The 11,844-nt window shown below is 41.3% G+C and overlaps 1 protein-coding gene across 8 annotated transcripts in view; it reads right to left on the reverse strand.

The window, feature by feature from the left end:
• Window positions 1-11,844, reverse strand: part of RHOT1 (ras homolog family member T1) — a 31,641-nt gene that overhangs the window by 17,016 nt on the left and 2,781 nt on the right. For 2 of the 8 annotated variants that reach the window (XR_005107108.1, XR_005107102.1), the window contains exons 1-8: window positions 11,122-11,322; window positions 6,194-6,252; window positions 3,933-4,014; window positions 2,672-2,715; window positions 1,845-1,898; window positions 1,429-1,481; window positions 787-895; window positions 102-203 (exon numbers count right to left, since the gene is read on the reverse strand). Coding sequence is in view for 6 of the 8 variants with exons in the window: in XM_037406031.1 (XP_037261928.1) it covers window positions 102-203; window positions 787-895; window positions 1,429-1,481; window positions 1,845-1,898; window positions 2,672-2,715; window positions 3,933-4,014; window positions 6,194-6,252; window positions 11,122-11,158 (540 nt within the window). In the remaining 2 variants the exon portion in view is untranslated. Of the gene's footprint in view, window positions 1-101; window positions 204-786; window positions 896-1,295; window positions 1,482-1,844; window positions 1,899-2,671; window positions 2,716-3,932; window positions 4,015-6,193; window positions 6,253-11,121; window positions 11,336-11,844 lie in introns of those variants that run through there. The other 6 variants (XM_037406031.1, XM_037406021.1, XM_037406065.1 and 3 more) reach the window with 6 other exon arrangements.

Here is an 11,844-nt window from a genome sequence, read left to right on the forward strand (position 1 = left end):
TAAGAAAAGCAAAATCCAGTAAAAAGGAAAGAACAGGGAAGTGATTAACTTCCTCTCCCTCCCCCCAATACTTTTTGCTCTAAGAATCTATGTATAAATACCTCTTTCTCCTCTGGGCAATAAAGAGGACCTGTAGGATGCAGAACAGCTTTCTGTGCATAATAAAATAGCTCAGATATATTCTTCAAGTTTTTGGCTGAACACTGAAAAAGAAATCCTTATATTGATTAGCTAGTTTCCTGACTATTTGGTCATTTCTTCTGAAATTTAAGCAAGCATCAAAATTTTCAAGATCTAGCCCCCTCTTGTGGGTGCAGTGCTGTTTTGGAAAAAAGACATCTAGCCTGTATACCTGTAAAGTAATTAATAAAGAAGGTCTGACTACAATTTGCTGTCATACCAAGATCAGAAATCAAGAAGTTGTATTTACTGGTGGGGATGTGTGTGTGTGCAAAGAAAGCTGCATATCCACACATACTAATTCAATTTTTAATATTTTGCAGTCATCTGTCTGGCTTAATATTAAATTTAAAACACTTGCTAAAGGCAAGGATGTAAGGAGGCTCTAAATATTAGAAGAATTTGACAGTAATGTTTGATTATACAATAGTGTAATCTTCTCTAAAGAAAAATAACATATAAACTCACCATGTTAATGACTTAAATTTGAAATATTTTATTTTGAACAAAAAAAATAAATCATCTTTTCTATTAAAAAGTTGCCATACATGCTTGGCAAGAATGTATTTTTTGTTACTCATTCTAACTTCAGAAATTCTTGCATACCTCTACACACGTTTCTATCTCTGTATATTGATTCATAATGGGAAGGATAGTTTCCATACTGCTATATTCCACTAGATCAGACTTGTTTCCAACTAATATAAGAGGCAGCCTGAAAACAAAAAATGGTAAAGAGCTTTGAAGACAGAGGGACAAAAAGATCTTAATTCAGCATTCTATCTCCCACCAGAAGCCATTGTACTTTCATGATGTAATCAAATATCACTGGCAGCCAACAGGCAAAAATAAATTATAGCAGTTAAGTAAATTGTTTTGATATACACTTAGACAGAAATGTACTTCTTGTTGATACTACAAAAAAACCCCACACAGTTCAACACAAAAGTAACTAATCATGTTGTTGTTATACAAAACCAGCATCAGTAGAAAAGCTCTACAGACCATGTAGCCAAAACTAGTTATACTGTAACAAACATAAACACACCTGGTAAAAGCTGCCCATGAAATTCAAAAAAAATAGCATTGCTGGCATATGTAACAGACCTACATACTTTAAATCTCTTGTTGCTTGGACTTCTTATATAAACTTTAAGTTTAGAATTTGATTTTCTTAAACAATTAACATCCTCAACACTGTCCATTGATGTGCAGCCTAATTCATACTTCTCATCTTTACTTATGCACCTGCTATCTTTGTCTGTCCTTTCATTGATGAGAGGAATCCATCGACTTGTTACCTAAAGTGGGATTAAAAACAAACATGAAATATACATTTTCAAATCTTACATGACTGAACTGCGCACAAGTTTGACTACAGCTGCTACTGCTTTTTTCCCAAGAAGGCACATATTTGCCCGCAAAGGAGGAAATAAATAAAAACTGGAGTTGACTAACGAGCAACTTTCTCAGATGACTGAAATGACTAAAAACTCAGATACTGAAACGGACCAGAACCAATAATACATCTGAACATTCTCTATCAACTTGATCTCAAACACCGTCTTATGCATTTTAAATGTCTAATACAGTTTTCATCTTGCCAACGATTAACAGCGCGCGTTACATCTCAAGCAGTAACAAGATAAAATGTGTTACTATACCTTATCAATAGAATTCTTGTTGTTAACAGCATATACTATACATATCACATTTGCCTAAAATGAAAAGAGAGGAAAGGCATGGAATCCCACTGTTTAGAGTCTCTAGAGCAACAGAGACAGTTAAGAACCATACATAACAAAATCAGGGTAAGAACAGTTTCATCATTAGTCAAGACCCTGACTTGTTTAAGTTATTTTTGCCTGAGAAGCTTAAACAATTTATATGTTGAGAAGCACTAAAAAGCCTGTCTTGCAGCGTGACATTCACAACTTACGCCTGCAGAGGCCTATGCTACCAAGAAATCTAAACTGAAGAATCATAATTTGCAAGGTACTCAAGTACCAAACTAAGTGACAGAAACAGAACACAACACCATGACAGACCGTAAAGAAAATGTGCAAAGGTGCTCAAAAAGAACTGAAAATAGGAAACAGAAGGAACTATAAAATTACCAAGAATTCCATGCTATACATAAATGCAACAGTGCAACATGACAGAAAGAAGTGAAATGGATCTTTCCAAGGTAGGATTATTTCTTTTCAAAACCTGTCAATCCCTTGGCCTACTGATTAAAAGATATTTAGGTTCTGTCCTTTCACTTGGAAGGACGAAGTTTAAGCTCAGTTCACCAACAGAGAGGCAGTGCCTACTTTTCTTAAATAGAGGAAGGCTTACTATGGCATAGGGCACAAAACAAAACGAAATGCCAAGCAAGAGAGGTTTGGGTTTTTTTCAATTCAAACTGAAACTCAATGCAGAGAACTTAAAAGGAAAGATTTCTTCAAAAGCAGAAACTATTTACTAGTAAACACTAAAATACACTTACCTGTGATATTTCATGGTAAAGCTGCTCATCACTTTGCTCTGCTTCTGCATTCAACAGAATAAGCCATTCATTAATACTAAACATTTTTGCAAACAAAACTGAAAAACTTATGAAACCAAACTAGAGCATTTCACAATGCTCCTGAGACACCCTTGTGAAAGCTCTTGTTATTTAAACATCTTTTAAAAAAATGCACTAAAGAGTGCTTCTGCTGTAACAACAATGAAATTGATCCATCAACCTCCAAGACAAAAACAGTCTGTTGCACACAAGTTTTTTATCAGCTATTTTAAAGAGGAATCATTACATTTGTAGATAGGTTTTCTCTGGAATTAGTCACACTTTGCATACCCCTACGTTTGCCAACAGCCCCTTCCTGGGATAGCAAGTAGCAACAATTGTTCTATAATGTAAACTTTTACTGCAGAATATGGCATATGTTAATTTTATTGCAGTGTCCATGATTTTTTTTTCAGTGAGACCAAGCTTCTGTTACCCAAATCTATGAAACATTTCATTCAACGGAAAGAAAAATTCACTTCACATAAGTTCAAGCTCAAGACCAACAAAACCCCCCCTCATTATTTCTTTGTTCCAAATAGGCAAACACACCAAAGATACTTCCTCAGCAGTGGTGGGAGAGAGAAGACAGGAAGGTATCTGCTAAGATGGCCTAATTCTTCACCTCCATTATAAATGGCAGAAGGATTTTTCTAGCTGTGCAACAGTTGCATATATTTATGATAGTGTATGAGCCTTGATACTGAGCCTATTTATCTATTCAGTACGGTCAAAGAGATCAGAGTATATAAAAAAAGAAAAATACAAAATATGAAACTGACACAAAAGGATAAGGTGTTCGAACTTAGAAATTCGAAAGACATAGAATATAAGATATGTAAAGTCTCCTGCATCTTAGTAAATTCTCCACTGGAAGAAAGAAAAATAGTTTTGAATTCCATTAAAGTACCCACCTTTGTCCGAACTGTAAATGTGTCTGTCACACATAGAACACTTCACTGGAATATTGCTATGACTGTCTTCCATGGAAGTACCAACAGCAGTTAATTATCAGGCTTTGAATTAGGAGGACCACCCACCACCATCTGGTTTGTTTCATCCCATGAGTTTCTACTTTAATCTAGTCTTTTCCTACATGCAGCTTTGGTCCCATAACTGTATGACTTAAAAAGGCTATTGAGTTAGACAAACAATTCCATACCACGTCAGTCATACAGTAATGGTACCGTGTAGTCCTTACCTGAATAATCCACTATATGGGTTGGCACTCTTTCAGGTGTGACATCAGCTGGAATAGTGATTTCTTCAGCTCGTGGTGGAACCTTGGGTTGTAAAGAAACAGCAAGAAAAAGCCTTTATTAAAGATCAAAAAAATCCAGAAGGCCAAAGGAAGTCATATACTACAACACACCTGCCAATCAGCTTTAAAAAGAACAACTTAGTAGCTCACGTAGTTTTGGAGTTTGTTTTTTTTTTGTAATGTACTGAAAGTCACTGTGACTTTCTCATTCTTTATTAGTCCCCTTACTGAATAAGGAACTTCCTGCATGCTTTGCAAGAAAGCAACGATGTTAAGGGGTTCAATGAATGCTTCTATAGAACCCAAATCTGCTATATCCAACCACCCATACAGAACTACTATAATAGTGAAAACTATAAACAAAACCTGAATCGCAATTTACTTGAAACAAAAATTTCCTAAAAATAAAAATTCTAATATTTGGGAGGGTTACCAAATTCAACCAGTTACTTCAACGGGCTACACATTCTTTAACAGGAAAGTAACATCAGAGTTAGCATGCTATTATTAACAAATTAAATACCATTTAAAATGTTTTAATTTTTGCACTAGATATCCTGATCCTACTGCTGCTGAAATCAGTACAAGAACTACCCCTGTGAACCATGCATGAGTTGTTAAATAAATAAATATTTAAGAACAGCAAACAGGCATGACAGACAAAATACAAGTCTCAATTTTTACACAGTCATAATCTGACAACTTCCTTGCTTCTGACAGAGTGCTAAACATTAAGTTCAGAAAAGCCTGCAAAGCAAAACATGATACAAATTAAAAGTGGGTTCTATAAAATGGTAACTAGTAAACTAGTTATGATTGCTGGCCATTTTTTCCAGAGAACACTAATCCACAGTCAGGAAAAATCATCTTAAACCTAATTTTAATGAAAACTTCCTGCACAGCTATTTATTGCCTTTTACTTGCTGACATTGAACTTTCACGATAGTTTGTTTTCTTTTAATAAAAAAAGAAATGCCAATCACCAGAAGAATGCCTCTTTGCAAAGCTTCAGGCTCTACTTGCATCTTCATCAAGAATGATTAATGATAATACCCAGCATATTAAACACTATTTCAAAGTCTGAAATGTCAGTTACACACACCCATACAGCTCTGATCTGCATGACTGACCTGCAGGAATTGTACATGTCTCTTTCAGCAGTTTATATAGGATGTAGTATTTTTACAAAGTTATTTCTGCAATTTCAAGCAGATTTTGTGTTATATGTAATCATGCTTTTTCTCTCAATATGAACTTAAGAGAAATATTCTAGATTATACTGCAGGAAGAAGCTGAGAAGTGAATAGAGGCCTACAATTCATTAAATACATCAATAACCAACCTGCCAAAGGAATGAGTCCCTGAGCAGTTTAAGAACAAACAAAAACCGGAGCTCCTTTTTACCTGCAACGTTGGGAACTAAATTCAAGTATGTTAACAATCTAATCTTGACTCATGAACTGTGGTAACCTGCTGATTTGCATTAAACAGCACAGTGTAGATTCAAAGAGTAGCACATGATGTCTATTTTAAGACTTGTGATCAGAAGAAATAAACATTCATGTTTATATGTGAAAAGCTTTGCAGCAGCTGCAGTTCTTTTTAAAGGAATAAAATGTAGAGGTAGCTTTACTTTTATTCTGGAAGAAAGCAGTGAGAGTTTTGGGGTTTTTTTACTTCAAAAGTGTCTATTCTTCAAGAACAGAAGTAAAGGCAACAACTCAGTTACAAAAAATGGCAAACTTATACAATGTGACTTTTTAATTCCTCATCCTCATTCATTTTGCAATCTACTTGCTTTTTAAATATAACACTCAAAAAACCCCAAACCCTGAGGGTCTCACCTCTTTTAGCACCTTCCCATTTATAAGTCATTAACGTTGAAATATGTTACCAGTTATGACCAGTTCCAGCTGCTTAAAAACCCCTAAAATTCCTCAGATACATAAAAATTAGTTTAATTAACCATTTCAAAACAAGGAAGGAACTTAAGATAAAATTTAAATTCCTAATCTTCACATCAAGATATATTTCACCTAACCTACATCGCTTTTCCACAAGTCATCACTGCAGTTTTAGACTTTATTTTTTTTCTGAATAGGAAACATTATTCTAACACGGAGCCTATTAACTTACTCTTTGAAAAAACATTATACAACAGGACAGAAATAAAACTTAGAAAACAAATAAGGATGCTCTACCTCTTCTGGAAATTCTTCACTGACAAGGGACATAATTAGTGATGTCTTCCCAACTCTGGCTGCAAAAGCATTAAAAACAGAGATTAGATAAATTTGGTTTTGTTACACTCAATAGTTGCACCCTGTCTCCAAATGGGAAGTATTTTAAAAACCATTTCCAACTGACCACATTAAAGACTTATGTTATTTAAACATACTAAATATGGATGACAGCAATTCTCCTATAATTCTTTTACTGTAAAACCTTAGGATCCATTTCACACTTCTGCATTTCATCCAGAAGGGAATCAAATCCTGCTCTGTCTTACACAAAAGAATTAGCTTTAATGTAGAACACAAACAAAAATTCAAAACAAACTGGAAATATTTTAATGCAACTTAGCAAATAAAAACAAAGAAAGCACACAGAAAGGAATTTAGGAATTAACTATTTTTATAGTATTCTTGATACAATGACTGTGCTTCCATCCTAAGCTATCAAGGATAAGAGCTGGAAAAGAAGATGTGGCTCTACCATCAATGTAAAAAGTCTCCACAAGCGAGTTTGACTACTTTGAAAGTGCAAGAGCATAATTTCCTTGATACAAATGAGCTGTTTCCCACAAAGAGTGAGAAAGAACAAAACCCAAACCATCAGCCCTTCTAAAGTCACTGTTTTCTTAATCCAGGAGGAAGATCATCATCTCTGCTTCAGTATTCAAGTCTATTCGATCAAATAAACGGCGCCATTTCCTCCAAAGTTCAGACTTCTGATACCCCAGTTGGACTGCTTCGTCTTGAGACTCTTTAATGCGACCATTTAAAATTAAGAGCTGGTAACTTTTCTTAGGATTCCCCTCTCTCTAAAAACTTTAATTTGTCGACTTCCTTTAAAAGCCTTGAAAGACTATTCCTGCTTTATTTGTTTTCAAGGCATTTCTTAATAAACAAAACATTCAGATTCAAGTATTATCTGGGATGGTATACTTCCATGAGCCCTCAATTCAAGCAAGAACCTGCTTCATCCTGGATGTATAGCATTTTTGCTAGCATGCACGGTTTACCAGCCAAGACATTGCTTGCCATCATCGAGCCTGTATCGCTGTTCCTACTGAAAACAGTATGTCACCAATTGACATAAGTTGTTTTGTTGATATCGCTGCAATTAGGCTTGTCTATTTAATTGTACGTAATTCTGAATTTGGGAGGAAATAAAAAAGAAGATGAAATTGTATGACTGGTTGGTTTTGTGCAGAAAATGGTACTACTGAACCAATGATCTAGTCAAAATACATTCAACTTACCCAAGTCTATTTTTAGAATAGTAACAAAGGGCCTTCTGACAACCAGAAAGAAAAACTTCTCTTCATCATGATAAGTTGAAGAGCAGTTATTACAAAATTATGAAAAGCAAAGAAAAAGTTATCCTGGGGAGGAAGACTTTTGCTTTCCTTGGGGAAAACAGTTGTAATTTTTTCCCCGGTGGTATTAGCTAGAGAGCAGTAAGATGCAGGTTTCTTAGTAGCAATATGGTTGTGTCTTCATCAAAGTTACTCCTATGAGCTAGAACTGTAATTCACGCTGCCAGGTGTCCTCCTACATGAACTACAGCTTAAGTTTCATCCTGACAGAATCAAAAGAGCTTTAAAAGCTCTCCTATTTCCATAGGAAAAAAGGTAAGTACTTTCCTGATAGGCAAGTTATTAGATAATTACTGAAAATGGTGCAGTGTATTTTGCATCTGACCAAGTCAACTTTAATTTAAAACAGTGGTGAAACATGTCGGCTTTGGAGATACAGAAACCCATTTCATTAATTTTGTATGACTGAAAACAGAAGATTATGTACTGCTGGTTGGTAAATGCTCACTATTTATAAGCTTCTGATACACTTCCTAGTATTCTAGAGTTGTTTTATGAAAATCCACATATTCAAGTGTAGAGATTTGGCTTATTTTGCTTGAATCTAGGTCAATGATTTGCCTTTCCAATTCTGTTTATAGTCTTAGAACTAACAGCCTAAACAATATTGGCTACCTAGGATGAAGGAAACATGTGACAATTAACTCTTTTCCCTCATATAGAAGTCCTTTAGATCATGCTGCATAAAATAACATGCTGAACATTCTGAAAATTATTGACTATTAAACACGGATATCTGCACCCTGGATACTAGGACTAAAACAACCTTTAACCTAAAATGTAGACCACTGGGTATGAAAAAGGCTGCGTTTTGGAACAGGCTTACAACAAAAGGTCTTCATATATTTCAGTCTGAGCTTGACAAAATCTACTGTTATCATCTAACAAGTATTACATGGTCTGGACAAACCTATGGTTTCATCATATTAAATATATATGAGACGTATACAAAACAGTACTGACAGTATAAATAACAAGTTTCACCAACAGGTAAAACAAATTTTTCCCTTCTGTTCTGTTCACTACACGTCCAGCAAAAATATAATACAAAGATACTCACAAATATAACAACATACAGCACATGGCAGAGATTAAGCGACCTGTATCTTTGAAATTTGCAGTTTGTGGTGGTTTGACCCTGGCTGGATGCCAAATGTCCACCAAAGCTAATCTATCACTCCCCTCCTCAACTGGACAGGGGAGAAATACGATGAAAGGCTTGTGGGTCAAGATAAGGACAGGGAGATCATTCAGCAAACCGTCATAGGCAAAACAGACTCAACTTGGGAAAATTAGTTTAATTTATTACCAATCAAATCAGAGTAGGATAATGAGAAATAAAACCCAAAACCTAAAAAACCTTCCCACACCCCTCCCTTCTTCCTGTGCCTAACTTCACTCCCTATTTCTCTACCTCCTCCCCTCAAGTGGCGCAGGCGGATGGGGAATGGGGGTACGGTCAGTTCAGCACATGTGACAACTGCTACTCCTTCGTCCTCACACTCACCCCCTGCTCCAATGTGGGATCTCTCCCACAGGAGACAGTTCTTCATGAACTTCTCCCAACGTGAGTCCTTCCCATGGGCTGCAGTTCTTCACTAACTGCTCCAGCGTGGGTCCTTTTCATGAGGTGTCGTCCTTCAGGAGCAGCCTGCTCCAGCATGGGTCCCCGCAGGGGCACAAGCCCTGCCAGCAAACCTGCTCCCGCCTGGGCCCCTCTCCCCACAGGGCCACAGGTCCTGCCAGGAGCCTGCTCCAGCACAGGCTGCCCATGGGGTCACCACCTCCTTCGGGCACCCCCTGCCCCAGCGTGGGGCCCTCCCCAGGCTGCGGGTGGGGATCTGCTCCCCCGTGGCTCATGGGCTGAGGGGGACAGCCTGCCTCGCCGTGGGCTTCACCACGGGCTGGGGGGGACTCTCTGCCCTGGTGCCTGGAGCCCCCCCGGCCCCTCCTGCACTGACCCGGGTGTCTGCGGAGCTGCTGCTCTCAGTGTCTCACTCCTCTCTCCCACTGCAATTTGTTGCGCAGATTTTCACCCCTTCTTAAATGCATTACCCCAGAGGCGCTACCACCATCACTGATGGGCTCAGCCTGGCCAGTGGTAGGTCCACCTTGGAGCCGGGTGGCATTGGCTCTGTCGGACATGGGGGAAGCTTCTAGTAGCTTCTCAAAGAAGCCACCCCTGCAGCCCCCCTGCTACCAAAACCTTGCCATGCAAACCCGCTATACAGCTGGACACTGTGAACCTAGTTGCCAAACCAAAGTACCTGTTACACCTGTACTTAAACCACTGTACAGAGCCCGTAGAGAACGCACCACTGCCAGAGAAAGTGAGGTAAATTAGCCATACATTCAGAAGAGGAATTCAACAGTGTATTCAAAAGCACAAACACATTTCTAAATAAACCGAGTCTTGCAAAATACAAGCCAAATACAAGCTTGATGAATTAACTCTTTCTACATAGTAACATCTCCCTGAAAACTCTCTAAAAGAGTCATAAAGGATCTGTGTAGGCAATACAGACAGAGCTAACCTGCACAAACTGTACTATAAACACAATGGGGCGTTCAGTTCTCAGGAAGCCTTTGCCAGTAGCACTACATTCTTAGTATATAATTAGGCAATTTTACTAATAACACTTGGTAATTACTCTGTATTCTTTTCTTGTGAGGAACTTCAGTACACTTTAACAGAACAGAACCTCCTTGCTGCTATTTACACCAATAAGAACCTGTAGCTTTGAAAGCGTATGCACTTAGTTGGGTTCCTAAGTGTGAACTTAAGGACATGATTTTAGGAACACATGAAAAACCACAGACTCGCTGTAACTTTGGCATGCATATATATATATATAAACGTGCTGTTTATTCAAGGTCATGCAGTAAGTTAATGACAGAAGCAGTGATCTGGACTCCCTGGCCCTATCGTAGCCACAAATCTGCAACATTCGACTGAGTGGAGCACATCTGAGTTCCAAATCAGTATCACCACTGATTTCCAAAGTCAGTAAACAGGAACGATTTACGTTTGGTGTTCACACACATACACACATTAAAAAAAATAAATTAAAAAAAGAAGTTTTAACAGTGGCCAAGTACAGGGCAAGCACTCTATCCCGGTTTCATCTCCAGGGGCGTCCAAGAAGCAGCCAGCCCTGCGGAGTGCCTCCCGCTGCGCGCCGCGCCCCCGGCCCGGGGAGGCGCCCGCCGGGAGCGCCGGCCCAAACGCAGGGCCCGGCCCGCCGGCGCGTCCCCCCCGCCGCCGTCACCGAGCTCGGCGCGGCCACGGAGCGCCCAGCCCCGACCTCTGCCAGCCACGCAGGGCCGGGGCTCTCCTCCTCGCCCGGTCGCCCCGGGCCGCGCTCCTCGCTCCCGGCGAAGGAGCCCGGGCCGGGGCGAGCCCCCCGCCCCGCTGCGCTCTGACAGCCGGCGGCACGGCGGCGGCGGCGGCTGCCCCTCAGCCCTGCGGCCCCCGCCCTGCCCCGCGGCCGCGGCCCCCGCCCAGCCCCGCGGCCGGCCCGCACTCACGTTCTCCCACGAGCAGGATCCGCACGTCCTTCTTCATGGCCCCGCTCCCTGGCCCCGGCGCGGGGGCGGCTCACATGGGGTTCGGCGGGGGATGCGGAGCCGCTGCGGCCTGCGCGCCCCTCACGCCGCGGCCCCCCCGCGCCGCCTCCTCCCCGCCGCCAAGCGGGCGCTCTACGGCGGCGCGCGAGGGACAGGCCAGGCGGCGGCGGCCCGCGCGCGCCTGCGTGCGGCTGCGCGGGGGGGCTGGCGGCGCGCGCCCCCCTGAGGCGATTGGCGCCGCCGTCCGTCAGGGCCCGGCCGGGAGCGAGAGGGGGGCAGGCGGCGGAGCGGCGGCCCGGGCCGGGAGCGGCGTTCCGGGCTGCCCTCGCACGGCGGCACCGCCGCTTTCTGCCGCTAGTGCGGAGCCACGGGGCAGCGCTCACCAGCTGTGAGGAAGCGGTGCCGGCTGCAGTGTTGCAACAGCAGCGAGGCAGCGCGCTCCCTTCCGAGCTGCGAGGTGATTTGTGATCCAAACCGTAACTCACGGCTGCTCCTGGGCAGCGCTGCGCAGCTGGTAATGCGAAAAATCAGAGGTGCCCAACGAGTTCATCATGCGGTCGTTCTTCTCTTTCCATCTGGACCAGGATGGGACCCCTCTGTCCTGAGGAGAGGCAGCAGCACTAGCTGTGCTCTACACAGTTGGCAAGGCTGGCCAAGCTACCCCTGGTCCTGCTGACACATTTA

Source organism: Falco rusticolus, chromosome 1 (assembly GCF_015220075.1).
Source record: "Falco rusticolus isolate bFalRus1 chromosome 1, bFalRus1.pri, whole genome shotgun sequence".
NCBI classification, from domain to species: domain Eukaryota; kingdom Metazoa; phylum Chordata; class Aves; order Falconiformes; family Falconidae; genus Falco; species Falco rusticolus.